We start from the raw sequence: 23,793 nt of genomic DNA on the forward strand, positions 1-23,793 counted from the left end.
TAAACAAAGGAACAACCGAAGATAATCTTTCTCACAGCCTTCATCTGTAGTTCGTTTCGATTGCGTGAACGAAAAAAAACGCACAAAAAGTTTCTGGCGTAGGGAAGGCGTGGAGCAAAGCATAGAAATATGGGGTATCGCAGGTGCAGACGCAAAAACAAACATTTTAAAAACATATTTCTAGCCAGAATTAGACTATGAAACTTTGCATTGTTATTCTTAAAGAAGCCATTTAATAAATTCCGCAATAAAAAAAATTGATTTTTTTCGGAATTTTACACTACAACTGCCCTTAAGATGTGGACATTGCGATAAGGAAACCAGAGTAGGTGGCTATGCTGAAGAGGAGTGGGCATCTCTAAAAAGGGCAATCAGTGATGTTGGACATATAAACGTAGGTACAAGGAAGGTAACTGTAAGAAACCTTGCGTAACAGATAAAATCAGTTGATCGACGAAAGAAGTTAGTACAAAAATGTTCAGGAAAACAGGGGAATATTGTAATGTAAATTCGTTAGGAATGAAATAAACAGCAAATACAAGACAGACAAGGCGAAAGATGTGAAGAAATCGAAAAAATATGATCATCAGGAGGACTGATTCAGCCTACAGAAAAGTCAAAACAACTTCGATGAAAGTAAAAGCAAAGGTTCTACTATTAGATGAACAATGGGAGTTCCACTGTTAAATGCGGGAGAGTGAACACGTGGATGGAAAGAGTGCACTGAAGACCACTACGAAAATCTGTAGTCTACAGAGGATCGACGTAGGTGATCCAGTATTAGGCAGAACTTAAAAGAGCTCTGAAAGACTTGAGATCAAATGACACATTAGGCATAGAAAATATCCATCAGAATTTCTAAAATCATCGGAGGAAGTGGCAACAAGACGACTATTTAAGTTGATCTGTAGAATCTATGACACTGGAGGCGTGCCATTAGATTTCCAGGCTCGCTCATAGCATTCGTCGTCCTAGAAAAAGCGTTCGATAATATAAAATGGTGCAACATCGAAATCCTGAGAAAAATAGGAATACGTTATAGGGAAAGAGGGTAGTAAATAATAAGTACAAGAGTCAAGCGGGAACAATAAAACTGGAGTGTAAAACCGGGATGCAGTCTTTCGGTACTACTATTCAACCTGTACATTGACGCAAGTGGGATTAAAATTCAGGGTGAAAGGATATCAGTGATAAGATTCGCTTATGATATTGCTATCCTCAGTGAATGTGATGAAGAATTACGGGGTCTGTTGGATGGAATGAATAGTGTACTGAGTACAGAGTACTGATAGAAAGTAATGCGAGAAAAGGCAAAGGTAGACAAGAGAAACCTTAACATCAAATTTGGAGATCATGAAGTACCAGACATTAAGGAATTCTGCAGTGTTGGAAGCAAAATTACTCACGGCGAGCGAAGCAAGGAGAACATAAAAATCAGCCTAGCACAGGCAAAGAGGGCGTTCCTGACCAAGAGACGTCTACTGGTATCAAAAATTGCACTTACTTCGAGACAGAAATTTCTGAGAATGTATGTTTGGAGCACAGCATTGTATGGTAGTGATGCATGGGAAAACAGAACACAAGAGAATCGAAGTGACTGAGATGTGGTGATAGAAAAGAATGTGGAAAATCAGATGGACTTAAAAAGAATGAGGACGTTCACTGCAGAATCGCGAAGGAAGTAACATACGGGAAACACTGACTAGAAGAAGGGGCAAGATGATAGGACATGTGTTAAGGCATGAGGGAATAACCTCCATGGTATTAGAGGGAACTGCAGAGGGTAAAATCTGTTGGGTGCAAATACTATTCTTAGGTCGAGAGAATGACAATGCAAATAACTTTTACAATCAAACTAATCTATATCTAAAATTCAGAGAATAATAAATATAGTTCATTATGTAAAATAAAAAATAATTGTTTCGTATCTGCGGAAATTCATTTAATGAGTAAAAGCTGTGTTCAACCATGTTTTAACTGCTTAGTATATATATACTTTCTGTATCACCAGTTAAAAGGATAGTCCTATTTCATGCTAGAATAAAATGAAATGAAACGTTATGAAATAATGTTGCTCTTGTTTTTTGCAGATGTATCTTTTCGTTTTGTCTTACAATTAAGTACTTTGTAATTGTAGTAAATAAGTGAGTTTTTGCGTTGATGTTTCTTTTCATGTGCATCACAGTGTCAAAATCATGTACACAATAAGGAGGCAAGGTACTGATATAGATAACACTCTAAGGTTCTCGTATGTTTTCTGCTGTTGAAAAATAATTCCTCTTCGCTGTACAGGAACAAAGATGAATGCGTGCACTGCATGAATAGTGAATATGATCCTTGACTTTGCTAAACTGTCTTTCTGTTGAAATATGTGTCATGTTTGTATGTGTATGATAATGAATTTTGCTACACTGCTTTTCTGTTGAACTATTTTCGTGCATATATGTCTATCACGATGCCTATAATTTTATAAGTTCACTTGGGATAAGCAATTACTATTAGAGGCATGTGTGTGTGTGTTTTTTATGTATGTAATTTTATTATCACTTTTCCCATGTTTACATGTTTGTTGTTAGTTAAAGTAACTAAATATTTTCTGTAACGTAAGATCTACTATTGTGAGCACACAAGATTTTCTTCTACATTTTCAAGGCCATTTGTTACCATTAGAAGATAATGATGTCTGTCAGTTGCTCCTCTTGTTAACTTTACATTGTATCTGGCACAGAATGTTGTAAAATTCTTTCTGTATATAGATGTATCCTGAACACAGTGACTATTGTAATCTACTAATATTCATGTTTTGTATGTAAGCTTCATTTTACATTTTCATGCAATGCTCTTGTAGTATTTGAAATACTTGCAAGGAATAAGGTCATTTCTTAGCCTATTTGTTACGTAAATCACAAAATAAATGGAGTTGGCATTCTTCCTATTCATCAGAGTTAGTCACTTATGGACTCAGTACTACAGGGTCAGGATCTCATCAGTGGCCGTACTTCAAGAACTATGTCAATATTGTGCTAGTTTCATTCCTTTTCTTACCCACAAGATTAATGATAAGGGACACTAATAGTACCCTTGTTGGTGCTAAGTGATGCAATATTATACCTTCGAATGTATTCACATAATTGTATCAAGATTAATGATATGAGACAAAGCAAATCTTTGCTGACTTTGTGTGATACTCTGTGTGCTTCCTCCCTGTGCAAAGAAAATCTTCATACGCTAAATTCAAATCAGAACATTCTATTGCGTCTTTTGCTAGCTAAATCCTGACGCTTGTAATATTATTTATTATTGTAACTTATTGTACACAGATCTTTATAATATTTTTGAAATTTCACTCTTCTTGTCTTCTCACAGCTAAGACAATCAGTATGAAATGTTTTCTGGCGGGTGGGGGCAGGAGATAATGTAAGGTTCTCATATATTTTCTGCTATTGTCAACAGTTCACCTTCACTGTAATGGGACAAGGATGAACGAGCGCAATGCATGAGAAGTGGATAAGATCCTTGACTCTGCGCTTAGTGTTATCTGTCGTTGACCTGTCAATCAGTCTGTTTTGCATTGCTGAGACATTTTCATTTGAGGCTTCGTAGCGTGCAGATGAGGTTTTCGAAGAATGAGATCTGTTTCCTATGACCTATGAAACTTGGGGGAAACTATCTAAAATACTGTATTGTAGAGATGGATACTGTAAACAATGTTTTCTTGTTCATGTTACTGATGGAGAAGATTTTGGAGGAATCTCTGGACAGCTCACAGAGGCAGTGGAGTGGCAGCGACAGTTGCAGACAGCAGCACAGGCCACAAGCAAAGCGAGGCTACCCAATAGCAGCCAGGGCTGTTGATATTTTTAAAAATATCGGGTACCCAATGTATCGATATTTAAAATAATATCATTAACGACTTTCGACATATCGTAAAAGGCCACGATATATCGATACATCTAAGGGAAAAAATGGACCTACCAGACTATAAAAATATCTGCTGCACATTGTAAACAGACTGCCAGATTTGGAGCTGTATATTTAAGTATTGATTTATTATTAGATATTCTATATATCAGAAGCTGCCAGCCTGCTTATCCCATTAGAGCAAGAACTGAAAGGAAAACGGTGCACGTTCACGCTTGGCGATAACCACTTTGCTAACAGTGGTAACTGCATGTGCGTGGCACAATGAAAAGTGTCCGATGGGCCTGCCGTTATTTATCCGAATTATCCATAACACTTCATGTCGACTTCCCTTTTTTTTTTTTTTTTTTTTTTTTCAACGTCAGCAACCTGTCAGCTGTAGTGTTAAAATTGCGCAGGGAAGCTAAACGTTGCAGTTTCTGTCGGTAACGCCGAGCGCTGATTACGTCAGCGTTTCCCCTCACACCTCTCCTCCCACGGCAAAGACCGATCTTGTCATTCGGGTTTTTGTTCACCATTTTCAGCAACTGTTTTGAAGAATGCTGATGTGAAGAAATAGCACACTAGTTTCGTTAAAAGTTCTTTTTTTACGCAAGTCATGTGCTATTTCTTCACATTGGAAAACTTGGTATTCCACTCGCACCTAACACCTCCAGTACATCGGACTTCATCTTTTGCGCCACCTATACTTGTTTCACACATTCAAAGAGAAAGATTGGACGTGCTGAAATCTCAACAAGTGGTAAGAGTCCTTTAGAAAGCGAAAGTAAAAATATGTCCTACTTATAACGGATCTTTTACGTTGGGACAAATGTATTTTATTTTTTGTTAGATGTTTTCGTTAAATAGCTGATTAAACTGTAATTAGGAATGATTTAATTAAGCAGAATAGAGAAGATCAAGTCAAAGAGATGTTCATTGGGCGGACATTGTCGTAATGTAACGTCATTGCATTGTTCGGTTGTTAGAACAAGTCGTTTGTGTTCCGTTCTGCTGCTCGGTCGTGCGCGTATCTGAAAGGAATTAATTCGGGGACTAGAATAAACTTTCACATAATATTTACGATTCGATGTTCCGATAAAAGGGGTTAACGTCAGTGTTAATTTGAATTGTGGGCGACAGGATTAGTTTTGACAGAAAACGGACGTAACGAAAGTCGTTCGCATATCATCCTTCAACGTGGCTTTTTATTTCATTAACGATTGCAGGCTCATTAAAAGCTATTGTCTCATGATTAGGATCAATCCCTATTTCCTCCTAGATAGTGATCATTCATTAACATTTACGTCATAAGAAAAAGGATTATTAATAAAAGGGATGTTAATTGACAATTACGTGTTATTCCGTTAGTGTGGAACCGACGTAATATCTCTGACATGACATTGATGTATAATTTGTGTTAAATGCTGAACTAAGATAGGAAGTAAATTGAAATTGGTGAATATTTGATACTGAGACTATAGAAGCAGAAGCGCTTAAGGTTTCTCTTCTCTAAAATGGCAAAATAGGTACGAACTTTAACTCAATAGTCGACATTTTGTATTGCAAAGACATTAGCATTTCATACTTATTTTGACGACGCGCTGTTAAACAAAGGAACGTTGAGTCTCCGTACGAGTAATAAAATTAAATCTAGAAACATAATTAATAACGGCGATCTCCGCTTTAACAAACTGTATTGCGTGTCGTCATCGGGCAATAACTGCTCAACCCTGGAGACTTGGGTGGTGAAATTAGAAGTCGGGCATATAAAACAAACTTAAAACTCCATTCAAGCTACAGTGGAGTCGGCACAACACGACGTTGGCAGTTATATACTACAGTTTCAAAAGAACGACTTCAAATTGTGAAAAAATATAATATAAAACAAAAATGTCGGCACTCGATATTGCCATTTTGATCTCGATATATAGTCAGAAGAAATATCGATGACGTACATCGATGTTTTTTCGAAAAAATATCGGTATATCGATATTTTATCAACAGGCCTAGTAGCAGCGCAGACGCGGTGGAGAGCGTGGAGTCTTGTTCCACACCACAGGGGCGGCACCCTCTTCCGGAAGCGCGTGATTGGCCCGTGCTCCGAAGAGGTGAGTGGTCCAGCGGCTGTATGGATGATGTGTACGAAACTTATAGAAAGGTCGCGAAAAAACGACGCCACCAGTCGGCTGATCGTCCGAGAAGGTTTTATCTTTGGAATGCACCGAGAAAGCCTGCAGTCACATGTGCGTAAAATGAACCGACGTACCCTAAGAGGTGAGTGCTCTGCATATCCCCAAACCACCTTCAACCGTAATTTATTCTGTAGTGTACATGCACAATAAGTTTTTGTTATTTGTATCCCAGCTGGTTTTTAAGGTCAGCTGCCATGCGAGAGAACTGAGTGAAAGTGTGCAAAGTGGGCTAACGGTCTGGTCTGCAAGTCAGCACAGAGACAGAGAATGCAAGAAAACATAATTGAGCCTTTTGATTAACGTATCCGTGTGCTGGTGCCGGCTCTGTTCGTTCTGCATCTGCATCTAAACTACACAAGCCACTGTGAAGTACATAGCCGAGTGAACTTCACATTGTACTGCTTTTCTGGGTTTATTTCCGATTCAGTCGCACATGGTAAGAATGAGTTTTCCAGCACATGTATACCCACTGTAATTAGACTAATATTTTATCCACGATGTCGGTCCGAGCGATGTATAGGAGGTCGTTCGTTGTACATTCAAAGATTCCTCACTTAAAGATAGCTCTTGAAATTTTGTAAGCAGGCTTGTCGGGATAGTTTGCGTCTGTCTTCAAGCGCCTGCCAGTTCAGTTTTTGCCAGAATCTCTGTGATCCTCTCCCATGGCTCGGACAAAGTTATGAGTAATCATACTGTCCTTCGTGTATGTTCAATATCTCCTGTTAGAACAAACATAAAAAAAAGCTTTGCATCGTCCCGGTTCCCAGAACTCCTGAAGATAGACGTTGACTGTGGATATTGTATCACATACACAGGCCCTTTGACAGTTCAGAGATGTCACTAAACCCGTCCAAAGATGTAAACAACCATGCATGAGCAACGCCTATTAGACAGAGGGCGTCCGACAGCCGATCAGTTCCAGTCATCCCACCAGGAAGGAGGTAAACAATGAAAATGTCGTGTGACTAGGGCCTCCTGTCCGGTAGACCTTTCGCCAGGTGCAAGTCTTTCGATTTGACGCCACTTCGGCGACTTGCGCGTCGATTGGGATGAAATTATGATGATTAGGACAACACAACACCCAGTCCCTAAGCGGAGAAAATCGAACCCGAGCCCTAGGATTGACATTCTGTCGCGCTGGCCACTCAGCTAACGGGGGCGGCCAGAGGTACACGGCTCGTGTTGTCTGTAGTTCAACCATTCCTAGAAGGCCAATACCGCAGTTCGATCGCGTACGCGTTGTTACTTTGTGCAAGGAAGGGCTCTCAACAAGGGAAGTGTCCAGGCGTCTCGGAGTGAACAAAAGTAATGTTGCTAGTAAATGGACGAGATACAGTGAGAGTCAGGAGCTGTCGGTGACATGCCTCACTCAGGCCGCCCAAGGGCTACTACTGCAGCGGATGATTGCTACCTACGGATTATGGCTCGGAGGAACGCTGACAACAACGCCACGATGTTGAATAACGCTTTTCGTGCAGCCATGGGACATCCTATTACGACTCAAACTGTGCGCGGTAGGCTGCACGATGCGCAACTTCACTCACGACATCCATGGTGAGGTCGATGGGCCCAATAACAAGCCGAATGGACCGCTCAGGACTGGCATCACGTTCTCTTCACTGATGAGTGTAGCATATGCCTTCATCCGGACAGTCGTCGGAGACGTGTTTGGAGGCAAGCCGGTCAGGCTGAACGCCTTAAACACACTGTCCAGCGAGTGCAGCAAGGTGGAGGTTCCCTGGTGCTGTGGCGTGGCATTATGTCGGGCCGACGTACGCCGCTGGTGGTCATGGAACGCGCCGTAATGGCTGTACGATGCGTGAATGCCATCCTCCTCAGCATATCGGCAGCATATTGGCGAGGCATTCGTCTTCATGGACGACAATGCGCGCCGCCGTCATGCACATCTTGTGAATAACTTCCTCCAGGATAACGACATCGCTCGACTAGAAAGGCCAGCGTGTTCTCCAGACATGGACTCTACCGAAAATGGCTGAGATACATTAAAAAGGGCTGTTTATGGACGAGGTGACCCACCAACCACTCTAAGAGATCTACGCCGAATCGCCGTTGAGGAGTGGGACAATCTGGGCCAACATATCCTTGATGAACTTGTGGATAATGTAACACGACGAATACAGGCATGCATCAACACAAGAGGACGTGCTACTGGGTTTTAGAGATACCGGTGTGTACAGCAATCTGGACCACCACCTCCGAAGGTCTCGCTGTATGGTGGTACAACATGCAATGTGTGGTTTTCGTGACCAATAAAAAGAGCGGAAATGTTGTTTATGTTGATCTCTACTCCAATTTTATGTACAGGTTCCGAAACTCTCGGAACCGAGATGATGCAAAACTTTTTTTGATGTGTGTACTTTTGATACTGTGTCTTCTGCGGCACCTCCTTGGTGTTAGTCCTGTTTCATACAGTTTTTTCTACGTAAACTCCTTTTTAGACTAAATGCATTTTCCTAGTACCCTCACAATGGATCGAAGTCTGCCACCTAACTTGCCCACGACTGAGATTGTGTACTTTCTGTTTCGTATCCTAGCAAACTGCTACTCCCACGTATTTTCATGACTTGACTTAGTCCAATTGTAACCTGTTGATTTTGTCATGATAGGATACGATATATTTTTTTCCCTTGTGAAATGCGTAATTCCACGTTTCTGTACATTTACAGCAAGTTGCCAGTCTTTGCACCACTTTGAGGCCTTGTTAAAATCTGACTGAATATCTGCGCAGTTTTTTTCAGACTGTACTGTGTGGTTATAATTCAACTTTCGCTACTTAACACAGTGTAGACCGAAAACTATTTACCGTATGGGTACAACTTTGTGAGAATGCTCTTCAGACAGTGTTTTGTTTCTAGTGTTAGTGTACTGACCGGCACTTGGACGCGACTTTGGGTTGAAGCGCAAGCATCGGTGTGCTCCACAGTTGCAGTCAGTCAGCACGGTTTTGGACAAGGTGATCAGTGCTTTACTGTTAAGGCTGTCTTATCAAAACGACAGCAGTGTTGCTACTGCTCTTCGCGAGTACCGATGCGTTAAAGGAATGCAGAAAGGTGTTTGTTCCACACTGGGGTTGAAGAACGTGATTCGGAAGTAGGAATTAACTGGCGATTTGGGATCTGCTCCTGGGACAGGCAGACGGCCAATTACGCCACAGAATAGAAGAAATCCCTGTCGTCCATGGACGAGAATGCTGGACCTAATATACTATCTTCAAGCAGTGCAAGACCTTTCCTCGTGTCTTCGAAAATGCTTCCACAAAGTTTCATTGTTCTACATCACTCGTTTTTCGGGGGGGGGGGCTCTCACGAAGCAAAAGTTTAATTACAACCAATCCATACTTTAAATATATTAAAAAACTAGAAACACGCCTCGATTGCGAAAAAAGCACCTAGTGTTAACCTAGGTTTCGGCGTAGATAACTACACCTTCTTCAGAACAATAAAACCCACAAGTGCCTAAGAAGACCTTTGTCAATGATTAAAAGAACACCATAGCTATACATTTATAAACGAAAAAAAGGAAAACACAAACAGTACATACGTACAAAGTCTAAAAAAATGGTTCAAATGGATCTGAGCACTATGGGACTCAACTGCTGAGGTCATTAGTCCCCTAGAACTTAGAACTAGTTAAACCTAACTAACCTAAGGACATCACAAACATCCATGCCCGAGGCAGGATTCGAACCTGCGACCGTAGCGGTCATGCGGTTCCAGACTGCAGCGCCTTTAACCGCACGGCCACTTCGGCCGGCTCACAAAGTCTAAACCACTGCTTAACTTAATGGTGTAACCTTCACCCCACACCGGCCTATGTTCGATGGGCCATGACCCGCCATAAACTGCAGCTACAAATGCGCATTCAAGTAACTTCCTTTGTCTTGCGCATGTGCATAGGTAGCGGGTCGGCCGTGTAAGTGAGCGGCCATTTGTAGCACATTTTTTGTCATTCTGTTCTCTTTTTTTAACTATGATTCAAAACCAGTTGTTTGTAAAGTCGTCAGTTTCGTCAAGGTTTTTTCTAAGAGAATACTAAACAAAATGTCTTGGGAGGAACACAAAAATCACAACTAGAGATGTTTAAGAATTGTAATATTTGGTGAGTTAATGTATAAATACCATTCTTAGCCGAGAAATCCTTATGGAATCCTAATTATAATGTATTAAATAAATAATTTCTATTTAAATGTGGGACTATTCTCGAATACATTAAAACTTCGAATAATTTAGAAAAAGATGTCGGTTTGGGAACAGGACGATAATTATCAAATTCTTCCTTGTCACCTTTCTTATGAAGAGGTTTAACAATGGCATATCGTAACCTGTTTGACAAAAGTCCCTCTGCTACTGATGCATTATATCTAACACAATTCTTCAGAGTTCTGTTTGAAATTTCAACTCTATAGGAGTTTTTGTTTTTGAGAGTTTTTTCAATTCTTTATTTCAGTGAAGGATGAATTTCAGTGAAACTTCACTTCTGCTATCCTTCTTGCAGACATGTGTGACTTGTACATTGTTCAAACTATTGTTCACAGTATTTTCTTCCAATGATCTTCGATATATTACAGTTGAAAGAGGAGCTAACTCAGTTAAAAATATTCTGCATACGCTGATAGGGATTCCTTCGGGCCCTGGAGCTTTGTCTAAGTTTAGCGATTTCATTTACTTCTCAGCGCCGCAGACTCTAATATCTGTAGCACTCATCTTTGCAACAGTGCTGAAATTAAATGAAGAAATAGTCTTGGACTTTCCTTTGGAAAGGATCATTTGAAATTTTTAGAGTTCGCCATTTCTGATTTTTGTTTATTACCCTCAACTTCAGCTCTTATGTCACCAAGGAGAGACTGGAAACTAGCTTTGGTGTCCTTAATTGCATTTACATATGACCAGAATTTCTATGGTTTTTGCGAGGGGTCTTTCCACAAGATTTTGCTACGATAGTAACTGAGGGATTCACGCATTTCCCTCTTCACAGTCAAATGTATTTTATTTAGAAGTTCTATATCTGTATTCGCATGCTGTGATTTACATCTGTAAAGCGGTAGACGCTGCTTCTTTAGAAGATTCTTTGCAGAGATTGTATTCCATGTAGTTTCCTTTCCATCACTAAACTGCTCTACTAGGCACTTATGTACTCAGTACTTGATCAGCTACGCTTCAAAACTACAGCGACATACTCTCTACGTGCCCCTGCCCAGAGTTAAAAGTTCCTCACTGAGATGTGGCACTACTGCCTCTTTGTACTGTTTACTGATCATATAAATCTTGCTACTTGTTTCAGTTGCCCTTTGTACTTTAGCAGTCATGTTTGCTTAATTTGCTTTGTGGTCACTAATACCAGCTACAACCTGGACGTTATAAAAGGGATCGTGTCTATTTGTTGCCAATAAATCCACCATATTTACATTATGAATGAACTCCCGGACTATCTGTTCTATGGAAATTTTCAGAGAAAGTATTTAGTAACGTTTCATAGGATGACTTGTCACCCTCACCACACGCAAAACTGTAATTATCCCAATTGACTGTTGACTGCTTAAAGTCTCATCCGATGATGAAAGTATGATTGATAAACATATGTACAAGTGAATTAAGGTTTTCTCTAAAGTTTTCAGTTACGTCCATGAGTGAGTATGGTGGTCGACAGATAGACCTAATTATACGTTTACTTCCACCTTTGATATTGTCTTGTCCAAGCAATCCCGCATGCCGCTTCATTCCATCAAATATGAGTTTCTTGTCTGCTGAGAGACATATACTATCTACGTTCCCCGTTGGACTGTCCTTTCGATATTCGCTTATACCTTTCATGAGCACTTCATGCTCTGGTATTTTGTTGTGAATACTTCGGCAGTTGACCAATAGTTCAAAAAATGGTTCAAATGGCTCTAAGGACTGTGGGACTCAACATCTGAGGTCATCAGTTCCCTAGACTAAGAACTACTTAAACCTAACTAACCTAAGGACATCACACACATCCATGCCGGAGGCAGGATTCGAACCTGCGACCGTAGCAGCTGCGTGGGTCCAGACTGAAGCGCCTAGAACCGCTCGGCCACCACAGCCGGCCTGACCACTAGTATTTTTATATTTACGCCTGTTGAGGGGGATGGGGATGGGGGAGGGGGACGGTGGGTTTTTCTTTGGAACTTACACTAAACCTTCGGGGTCTACTGGAGCTATCGTTATCTGGACTGGATAAAGAGTCGCTTAGTCAAAAAATAAAAACCTTCTGTTCCACATAGAGTAAGCTACCTGAGTAGAAGTCTTTGACCTACAATTCTCAGCCATATGGCTCAAGTCCAAGATGTTGATGGCTAGCTTGTCCGCCCCGATAGCTGAATGGTCAGCGTGACGGATTGCCGTCCTACGGGCCCGGCTTCGATTCCCGGCTGGTCGCCCATTGTGGCGTCGAATGTAATAAGACCTGCACCAAGGCGGCCGGACCTGCCCCGCAAGCGGCCTCCCGGCCAATGACGCCAAACGCTCATTTCCATTTCCATGGCTAGCTTGTTACAGAGCTTTCCAAGTCACTGGTTCAAGCATTCGACTCGATTCTTAAGCAGGGTACCACGCTCAGTTCTGGTGATAATGCTGAAGATCGTGAGCCCCGATAAAATTAAGTGAGCATGGAAGGTTTCCTCAAAATTATCTGCTAGTCGCTGGAACGACCCAAGTATGATCTCGGCTTCAGACGACAGCCATCGTTTGTTCCATCACACACCATAATCTGCGTTTGGTTCCACCCTATTCTCTTACTGCTCTTAGGACAGCCCACTCAAAAGACTTGCAGGCATATACACTCCTGGAAATTGAAATAAGAACACCGTGAATTCATTGTCCCAGGAAGGGGAAACTTTATTGACACATTCCTGGGGTCAGATACATCCCATGATCACACTGACAGAACCACAGGCACATAGACACAGGCAACAGAGCATGCACAATGTCGGCACTAGTACAGTGTATATCCACCTTTCGCAGCAATGCAGGCTGCTATTCTCCCATGGAGACGATCGTAGAGATGCTGGATGTAGTCCCGTGGAACGGCTTGCCATGCCATTTCCACCTGGCGCCTCAGTTGGACCAGCGTTCGTGCTGGACGTGCAGACCGCGTGAGACGACGCTTCATCCAGTCCCAAACATGCTCAATGGGGGACAGATCCGGAGATCTTGCTGGCCAGGGTAGTTGACTTACACCTTCTAGAGCACGTTGGGTGGCACGGGATACATGCGGACGTGCATTGTCCTGTTGGAACAGCAAGTTCCCTTGCCGGTCTAGGAATGGTAGATCGATGGGTTCGATGACGGTTTGGATGTACCGTGCACTATTCAGTGTCCCCTCGACGATCACCAGTGGTGTACGGCCAGTGTAGGAGATCGCTCCCCACACCATGATGCCGGGTGTTGGCCCTGTGTGCCTCGGTCGTATGCAGTCCTGATTGTGGCGCTCACCTGCACGGCGCCAAACACGCATACGACCATCATTGGCACCAAGGCAGAAGCGACTCTCATCGCTGAAGACCACACGTCTCCATTCGTCCCTCCATTCACGCCTGTCGCGACACCACTGGAGGCGGGCTGCACGATGTTGGGGCGTGAGCTGAAGACGGCCTAACGGTGTGCGGGACCGTAGCCCAGCTTCATGGAGACGGTTGCGAATGGTCCTCGCCGATACCCCAGGAGCAACAGTGTCCCTAATTTGCTGTGAAGTGGCGGTGGGGTCCCCTACGGCACTGCGTAGGATCCTACGGTCTTGGCGTGCATCCGTGCGTCGCTGCGGACCGGTCCCAGGTCGACGGGCACGTGCACCTTCCGCCGACCACTGGCGACAACATCGATGTACTGTGGAGACCTCACGCCCCACGTGTTGAGCAATTCGGCGGTACGTCCACCCGGCCTCCCGCATGCCCACTATACGCCCTCGCTCAAAGTCCGTCAACTGCACATACGGTTCACGTCCACGCTGTCGCGGCATGCTACCAGTGTTAAAGACTGCGATGGAGCTCCGTATGCCACGGCAAACTGGCTGACACTGGCGGCGGCGGTGCACAAATGCTGCGCAGCTAGCGCCATTCGACGGCCAACACCGCGGTTCCTGGTGTGTCCGCTGTGCCGTGCGTGTGATCATTGCTTGTACAGCCCTCTCGCAGTGTCCGGAGCAAGTATGGTGGGTCTGACACACCGGTGTCAATGTGTTCTTTTTTCCATTTCCAGGAGTGTACATTTAGTGAAGTATCTGATCCATCTCATCCATTGCTGCCATTTCTCTAAAGGATACCATTATTTGCCATAGATTTTGGTGATTAATAGACACCTACTTTCATGGCCTCTTCTTGAAAAGGTACACAGCAGCTTTCCCATCAGGTCAACTGTGTCTCACTGGCTCAGTTACAATTTCAGTGGAATACAGAATCTCAAACTTGTTGATTAGAGCGATTGGCGTAATACCCTGAGTTCTAACTGAAGTCTGTCTCCCCATTACAGGGCCTCTAGACCTACTATTGACACGCCACTCAGTCAGATGGACTAGTGGTGAAAGATCCTGTACTTCTTGTAAAGTAAACAGTTTTTTCAAGTGAAAATAGTACTTGAAATTCCTTTGGTGCCTTTCGTACATGTATTTTGGTCGGCCGCTCAACACACCCATTCGCAGCAGATTCCAAACACGTGACAGTACCCAGGGAGATTTCCAGCTTCTTAAAGACAGCAACAGTGCCGGAACCAGGATTTTGTTTTGGGAGGGGCTTGACCCAACTGAGCGTAGACTTTCTCAATATAAACATTAACACCCTAAAAAGCACACATAATTTTATTTTGCTCGCTTAACGCGTAGCGAGTCTCCTCGGATAACGCTTTGCAAATTCTTTAACGACTTCGACAGGTTATAGACTGTCAGATGTATCTCAGTGAATATACAGTAGTTTGGATGAAATTATCTCGAAAACTATACGTCGGGTAAAAATAATGGGTAAGACAAGTTCGTAAGCTCAAAGGGGGACATCAAATGATACTACATGTCACCTCCAGCCCCCGCCGCCTTGGGTGGGGTGGGGTGGGGGGGGGGGGGCAAGTTTTAAATCTTAAATGGAAACCCCCATTTTTTATTTCAGATGCGGATGTTCCATAAGAAAGTAATCAAGCTTTGTCTGAAACATTTTTTTAAACCATTGACAGATGGCACTGAAATCGAGAAAAATTAAAATTGGGAAAGAATTCCGATTTATTTAGAATGATCCGAGAATGATGCATCAAATCGATATGTGCATCACTTCTTTCATTACACCAAATTAAGCTTTTTTTTTTTTTTTTTTTACAAGATGTATCCTACTCGCCACAGTTTTTGATGGAGGGAGGCGGAATGGTACTAAAATCTCGTTAGGCAACTCTTCACAATTACATTACTCACCTGACTGTGATGCTACCGTGGCCAAACTGCGAACTGTGTCTGAGTATAAAGGTCGGTGCAACGTGATGAGACGTCACTTCACTTTGAGATTGTGAACCGTAAACATCAACTGACGAAAGTAAATTATTCTTTAGCAAAACATAGCTCACTATCCTCCTACAGAGATTGTTGATATGATGTTAATTTTAGGTGAATGTCATAACAATTACGTTACAGCTGCGCAATTGTATGTGGATCGTTTCCCAAACAGACGACATCCGAGTGAAAACATTATTCGAAATTGCACTCGACGAGCTCGAAATGGATACGTGCACCGTCCACCTCGTCATCGCGAATGCAATGATAATGACGCTCATACCCTTATCATTCTCGCCTGTGTTCAACTAGATCCCGAAATGAGTAGTCGCGCGATTCAGATAAAAACTGGAAGACCGAAATCAACTGTTTTGAGGATTTTGAAGGCACATAAATATCATGCGTATCATATCACACTGACACAGGCATTAACACCGAAAGATATGCAAATACGCGCGCATTTCTGCCAGTGGACCTTGGAAATGATAAGAGGTGACAATGATTTTTTTAGATACATTATGTTCACCGATGAAGACACATTCAAAAACGATGGCGAATTAAATCTTCATGATTGTCAGTATAGGTCCCCTGTCAATCCACACTGGCACAGGCCCATTGACAATCAACACAAATGGTCTTTAACGGTCTGGTGCGGAATTTTAAATGGTTGCTAAATATGACCATGTTTTTTTGACCGAAGTGTTACTGGGAAATCTTATTTACAACTTCTCCGCGATAATTTGTTGGAGATAATGGAAGATGTTGATTTAGAAACTAGGCAATAAATGTGGTTCCAACTGGATGGAGCAGCTCCACATTATGCTAAAAATGTGCGGAACGTGTTAAATTTACGGTACCCTGGTTGGTGGATAGGACGTGGCGGACCAATTCTGTGGCCTCCACGTTCACAATACCTAACATCTCCTGATTTTTTCTTGTGGGGTTATTTAAAAAATATTGTTTATGAAAGACACGAAACGATATGAAGCAACACATTCGAAGAGCGTGTGCAGCCATACCACGGGATGTGCTACTAAAAACTGTGGACAACTTTCACAGACGATTGACTTTATTCATTGAAGCAAATGGGGATAATTTTGAACAAGTTCTTCGTTGCTAATTTAATTAATTAAGCACTCCAAATCGTGAGAGGCAAGGGGACTCACACTAATGAAGCACCCCAACATGTGAGAGGCAAGGGGACTCACACTAACGAAGCACCCCAAATTGTGAGAGGCAAGGGGACTCACACTAACGAAGCACCCCAACATGTGAGAGGCAAGGGGACTCACACTAACGAAGCACCCCAACATGTGAGAGGCAAGGGGACTCACACTAATGAAGCACCCCAACATGTGAGAGGCAAGGGGACTCACACTAACGAAGCACCCCAAATTGTGAGAGGCAAGGGGAATCACACTAACGAAGCACCACAACATGTGAGAGGCAAGGGGCCTCACACTAATGAAGCACCCCAAATTGTGAGAGGCAAGGGGACTCACACTAACGAAGCACCCCAACATGAGAGAGGCAAGGGGGCTCACACTAACGAAGCACCCTAACATGTGACAGGCAAGGGGACTCACACTAATGAAGCACCCCAAATTGTGAGAGGCAAGGGGACTCACACTAACGAAGCACCCCAAATTGTGAGAGGCAAGGGGACCCACACTAATGAAGCACCCCATCATGTGAGAAGCAAGGGGACTCACACTAATGAAGCACCCCAAATTGTGAGAGGCAAGGGGACTCACACTAATGAAGCACCCCAACATGAGAGAGGCAAGGGGGCTCACACTAATGAAGCACTCCAAATTGTGAGAGGCAAGGGGACTCACACTAACGAAGCACCCCAAATTGTGAGAGGCAAGGGGACTCACACTAACGAAGCACCCCAACATGTGAGAAGCAAGGGGACTCACACTAATGAAGCACCCCAAATTGTGAGAGGCAAGGGGACTCACACTAATGAAGCACCGCAACATGTGAGAGGCAAGGGGACTCACACTAACGAAGCACCCCAAATTGTGAGAGGCAAGGGGACTCACACTAACGAAGCACCCCAACATGTGAGAGGCAAGGGGACTCACACTAATGAAGCACCCCAAATTGTGAGAGGCAAGGGGACTCACACTAACGAAGCACCCCAAATTGTGAGAGGCAAGGGGACCCACACTAACGAAGCACCCCATCATGTGAGAAGCAAGGGGACTCACACTAATGAAGCACCCCAAATTGTGAGAGGCAAGGGGACTCACACTAACAAAGCACCCCAAACTCTTAGAGGCAAGGGGACTCACACTAATGAAGCACCCCAAATTGTGAGAGGCAAGGGGACTCACACTAACGAAGCACCCCAACATGTGAGAGGCAAGGGGACTCACACTAATGAAGCACCCCAACATCTGAGAGGCAACGGGACTCACACTAACGAAGCACCCCAAATTGTGAGAGGCAAGGGAACTCACACTAACGAAGCACCCCAACATGTGAGAGGCAAGGGGACTCACACTAATGAAGCACCCCAAATTGTGAGAGGTAAGGGGACTCACACTAATGAAGCACCCCAACGTGAGAGAGGCAAGGGGACTCACACTAACGAAGCACCCTAACATGTGACAGGCAAGGGGACTCACACTAATGAAGCACCCCAAATTGTGAGAGGCAAGGGGACTCACACTAACGAAGCACCCCAAATTGTGAGAGGCAAGGGGACTCACACTAACGAAGCACCCCAACATGTGAGAAGCAAGGGGACTCACACTAATGAAGCACCCCAAATTGTGAGAGGCAAGGGGACTCACACTAACGAAGCACCCCAACATGAGAGAGGCAAGGGGGCTCACACTAACGAAGCACCCTAACATGTGACAGGCAAGGGGACTCACACTAATGAAGCACCCCATGGGAACATCATTCTACTACGTCCATGTCGTTGCTCCTGGGTACCTCTAAAAGTAGGATACAGTACATTTTGTACAAAAATATCTTAATTTGGTTTAATAAAAGAATTGGTGCATGTTTTTTATCGATTTGATGTGCCTTTGTCGGATAATTCTAATTAAATCAGAGTTCTTCCCAAATTTTACTTTTTTCTCGATTTCAGTGCCATCTGACAATGGTTTAAAAAATTTTTCAGACAAAACTTGATTACTTTTTTATGGAGAATCCGAATCTGCAATAAAAAATGAAGGTTTCCATTTAAGATTTAAAAGTTGCCTCCCGCCTCACCCAAAGGGGCTGCAGGTCACGTGTAATATCATTTGATGTCCCCCTTTGAACTTACGAACTTGTCTTACCCACTATTTTTACCCAATGTATAGTTTTTGAGATAATCTCATCCGAAACTTCAGATGGACCACCCTGTACATGGCAGCCAAACCATTCAACCTGTCATCCGTCATACTGTCGTACGAAGGTAAGAGATTATCAGTCTAAGCGAAGAGAAGCTAGGCTCTGCACTACAAATAGATACTGGTAATGTAGGGAGAATTTGTAAAAACTTTTTTATCTTAGGGAAAAATTCATTTGTCTCTTGATGTAACTCTGCTACTGTTTGAGGGGGATGTTCCCTGTCTCCCCATAGCTCCTTCCAAAGAGTTTTTTCTCTGGATAACGAGAGAAGATGAGGCAAGTCGCTGCTTTAAACACATGGAGCTGCCATTAAAAGCGTTGAGAATTTCTGTTTTTACGATGGCACTTGGTATAAGGGTGAACAGGTCGAGAATTGAAGAATGCTGCTCTCGAAAAGCGACTCCTCAATTGCCATAATACAAAATCGATGAAAGAAAGGAATACATTCAGTCTGATACAAAACACGACATGACATTATTCTCGAACTCGAAAGAACGGACAAGAAAGAAATGCTGCATCAAACAAAAACGCGTGTATGTGTTAAAGGTTTATTTTACCTGCAGTAATCCTTAGCATCAAGTGCTTCTATTTGAGCGATGAGCGGAACGTTTGGCGATTCTGGGTGCCTTTACTGGGATGTCCAAAGGGTTTCCCGGGCAAAATAGAGACGGTAACGCGGCGCCGCTGCACACAGTAAAAGAAGAGACCTTTACGCGCATGCGTGAATTTGGCCCCGCCTTCCATTGCGTTAGGCGGTGCCTGTCGGTCGCTGAGTGAGGTGCTACACAACGTGTTCGTCGGATTACCGATTCTCTCAAGATGACTGAACGTGTTGAGCAAAGATACTGCGTCAAATTTTGACAAAAGCTTGGTGATTCTCAAAGTGAAACAATTCATAAGGGAGAAGATGTGATGGGTGTAACACAAATTAAGGAGGGTTCAACCGATTCAAAAATGGCCGCACATCAGCAGAGATTGACCAGTGTTCTGGCAGGCCCCAAATTGCTCGGAATGCAGCTGTTGTTGAGAGGGTGCAAAATTTGGTGATGGCATATCGTCGTTTGACTGTGCAGGAGATTTAAGAGATTGGATTGAGTAAATATTCTGCACATGCAATTTTGCATAATGATTTGAACATGCACCGAGTGACTGCGAAATTCGTGCCCAAGTTGTTGTCACCGGAACAAAAAGACCTCAGTTTAGACGTTGCACAGGACCTTCTGGACACCACCAACACTGATCCTGGGTTTCTGAATACCGTGATAACTGGAGATGAGTCGTGGGTGTACTGGTACGACCCAGAAAAAAAAGAGTCGTTGCAATGGAAGCATCCCGTGTCTCCAAGGCCGAAGAAAGTGCAGCAGGTGTGAACCAAAATCAATATGATGCTGAGTGTCTTCTTTGATGTCCGTGGAATTGTGCATCACGAATATGCACCAGAAGGACAAACAGTGACAAAGGAGTACTATCAAGATGTTCTCTGGTGACTCTGTGATGCAGTTCGGCGCAAAAGACCAGACATGTGGACGGCGAAAAGCTGGCAACTGCATCACGACAACGCCCTCACACATTCATCCCACTTGATCCAAAATTTCTTGGCCAAACATGGAATTACTGCCGTTCGCTAACCTCCCTACACTGCAGACATGGCTCCTTACGACTTCTGGTTGTTTCCAAAATTGAAGACGCCACTGAAAGGATCCTGTTTTGAGAGTAGAGAAGAGATAATGTTGAACACGATGATGGAGCTGAACACCACTCCAAAAGAAGACTTCCAGTGGTGTTTCCAGCAGTGGAAGGATCGGTGGGCTAAGTGTGTGCAAGCACAAGGGGCCTACTTCGAAGTCGATTATGGCCCCAACCCCATCAGGTATTCGAAATATTTTTTCTGGCCAGAGGTCGGATACTTATTAGACAGGCCTCGTACAATATGACACACCTCTTGGAAAATGTCTTCATATTTCGCTTCTCTGTATCGTTCCAATATTCTTATTACACTATCTACCATCTCATAGCAAAGGCTGAGATCTAATGCAACAGCCTGAAGTTGCTGTGAAAGCGAAACAGTAATTTCAAATACAGCGGTGGTTACCGTCAAAGTTAAGACAAAGTCATATCGTTGAATAGAAGCCAGAAGATTTGCACTTCCCAATGACAGAGAACTTCTATTTCTTCAAAGAACTGTACGATAGAGTCAACGAGCGCTTTCAATTGAAGGAGTGTATCATGCCTTTCAAGCCAGCGCGTATCACTAAGACCTTGTAACTTTTTTCGACTCTGGGCATTTTTCAAGGATAGCTCGCTTGATAAATTCCAAACTTTTTGCTGACCCACGCACAAAACTGGTAACACGACTTACAACTCCCACCATATTGCGAATACTAGGCAAGCTACAGGACCTCACGAAAACTAGGTTTGGTTTATGTGCTGCGCAACGCATATGAGTTGCTAACGGTTGAATCCGCTCGCTTTATTCGGGATTGTACGCCACTGAACTTCCCAGACATGTTGGCACCTCCAAATTATTAACTTGTAGGCTCACTTAATTTAATTGTTGAACGATTTGATCGCTTAATGCAGCACCAGTCATGTCAGTTGCAGACAGAAAGCATATGAAGTCTTCGTGTATTGTGCTTTTTGTGAATTCAGATACTTGATACATACACTGAGGTGTTCTGTACCACTGGCATCCGTTGTTTCGTCGCCAAGGACATCGTAATGTTTTGCTTTTTCACTTTGGCGAATACCTTTTTCATAATGACAGAATGGCAACAATCAATCAGCTGATTCTGAGTAGTTTTGCTCAGATATGGGGCATTTTTGGCGCTGTCTCTAAATGTTTTTGGAGAGACGAATCCCCTGAGTCAATGTCAAATTTTAAAATTGCTCGAAATTTTCCTTGACTCATTTCATCGCTCACACACCCATCATCTAGATGGCCTCTTAACGGTATGTTTTCTCGCCCACATAATGTGATCGTCTTTACTACAGGAATCAGCCGCTCTCTGTTTGATTTAATCATTTTCAGTGTCTCAAATTCGATTAAATTATTTACAGCTCTAACACTATCCAGCTCAGACGGATCCACTTCTTCACTTCCACCATAACCATTATAGCCTTCCATTAGTTTTGATGTACTGCAAATACGGATTGGCAAGTCATTTAGTTCTTCATCCTCACTTGGTCTCTTACCTCTGAATGGTATAGTGATAAGGTTACCATTAATTCTTATCATTACGTCATTGGTCCCGAAATTTAACCATCCTTCATGTTTACTAAGAAAATCGGCAACCACCAGCATATCAACACTTAGTCCACGAATTACTAAGAAATTCTGCTTAATTGCTACCCCCTTTACCACTATGCGTAGAAATATTTCTTGCTTCACCACTTTGCTTTGGATTTTTCCCGTTGCTACAATTATAATTAGGCCACTTACTGTGGCATCCTTACCACTTGCTTATTTGCTGGGATTTCATTAACAAAATTTTGAGACACAGCACACACCTCTGATCCTGTATCAATCAAACACTTTACATTTTCATCAAAAATACGTACCTCTACTATAGGCTGTCCTACATACTCTCTTTTATTTGCAGGTTCTACCTCGTCTAGTAAATCCTGCAAAAATCTGTCAAAACCTATGTTCTGTGTGGATATCATATTTATGCTTACTGGGTCTTCCTCATGCTTAATATTATTACTACTAGTGACAGCTCCTACCAGTCTGTCCACTATCGCTAAATAGAAATATCTTTCTAGTGTTTCCTTTTCTGTATTTACCTCTGTTTCTGCGACCCTATACAAGGTGTCGTCAGCATTATATATTTCTGTGGTGTCACCGCCAGACACCACACTTGCTAGGTGGTAGCCTTTAAATCGGCCACGGTCCTTTAGTATACGTCGCTCCCGCGTGTCGCCACTGTCAGTGATTGCAGACCGAGCGCCGCCACACGGCTGGTCTAGAGAGACTTCCTAGCACTCGCCCCAGTTGTACAGCCGACTTTGCTAGCGATGGTTCACTGACAAATTACGCTCTCATTTGCCGAGACGATAGTTAGCATAGCCTTCAGCTACGTCATTAGCTACGACCTAGCAAGGCGCCATTATCATTTGCTATTTATCTTGTGGTGCATGTACCGTCACACCGATGTTCACCAATTATGGATTAAAGTTAAGTATTCAAGAAGCTACGTACTTTACTTGCTAGTCTCAATTACTTTACTTGTTCCAGACCTCACGCCATCCTGCATGAGCTTAAACGCGTGTCTTTCGGCTTCACCTCATAGTGGCTTGGCTGTCTTGCCAAGTCACAACAATTTCCTCCTCTTCTTCCTTTTCCTCCTCCTCTTCACTACTCTCAATTACTTCAAATAACCTGTCAAGCACCCCTTCGACCCCTGCTCCATTATTGATTCCACAACTGTCAGACAGTTCCTCCTCTGTTTTGCCGTGCAGATTTACCTCCACTTCCTGATTCAAAACCTTATTATTAGTACTTCTATCCTCTACAAATGTGTTCTTATTACAAGTGTTACTTCTACTGTGCTCCCTTAACTCTACATTGGTTGATTCTCTTGCCTCTTGCTGCTCCCAGTTATTCTCCCCTTCTTTCATAGTGACTACATTAATACTAGGTGGTTGTACTGGTGCTGCAATTACAAATGGTTTCGCCAGCGGGTTCAACTGGTAATGTTGTTGTCTACGAGCGCCAGCCTTCTCGTAGACTCTTAGCAGTTTTCCTGTTGATGTATGTCACCACTAACTGACGTCCTCCGCCAGCTGGTTGTGTCATCTCCTGGCAGCTGTCTACAGTCCCCATACTGACCTCGGTCACTGA

The 23,793-nt window shown here is 43.2% G+C and overlaps 1 protein-coding gene across 1 annotated transcript in view; it reads right to left on the reverse strand.

Annotated features, from left to right (window-relative positions):
* LOC124596957 (probable GPI-anchored adhesin-like protein PGA55) overlaps nucleotides 1–23,570 on the reverse strand; it is a 100,208-nt gene extending 76,638 nt beyond the window's left edge. Inside the window, exons 1-3 of the mRNA XM_047135907.1 lie at nucleotides 23,268–23,570; nucleotides 22,393–22,601; nucleotides 21,878–22,090 (exon numbers count right to left, since the gene is read on the reverse strand). Of these exons, the coding sequence (XP_046991863.1) occupies nucleotides 21,878–22,090; nucleotides 22,393–22,601; nucleotides 23,268–23,570 (725 nt within the window). The remainder of the gene's footprint in view (nucleotides 1–21,877; nucleotides 22,091–22,392; nucleotides 22,602–23,267) is intronic.
* Between the last annotated feature and the right edge of the window lie 223 nt (nucleotides 23,571–23,793).

Source organism: Schistocerca americana, chromosome 1 (genome assembly GCF_021461395.2).
Source record: "Schistocerca americana isolate TAMUIC-IGC-003095 chromosome 1, iqSchAmer2.1, whole genome shotgun sequence".
NCBI lineage: Eukaryota > Metazoa > Arthropoda > Insecta > Orthoptera > Acrididae > Schistocerca > Schistocerca americana.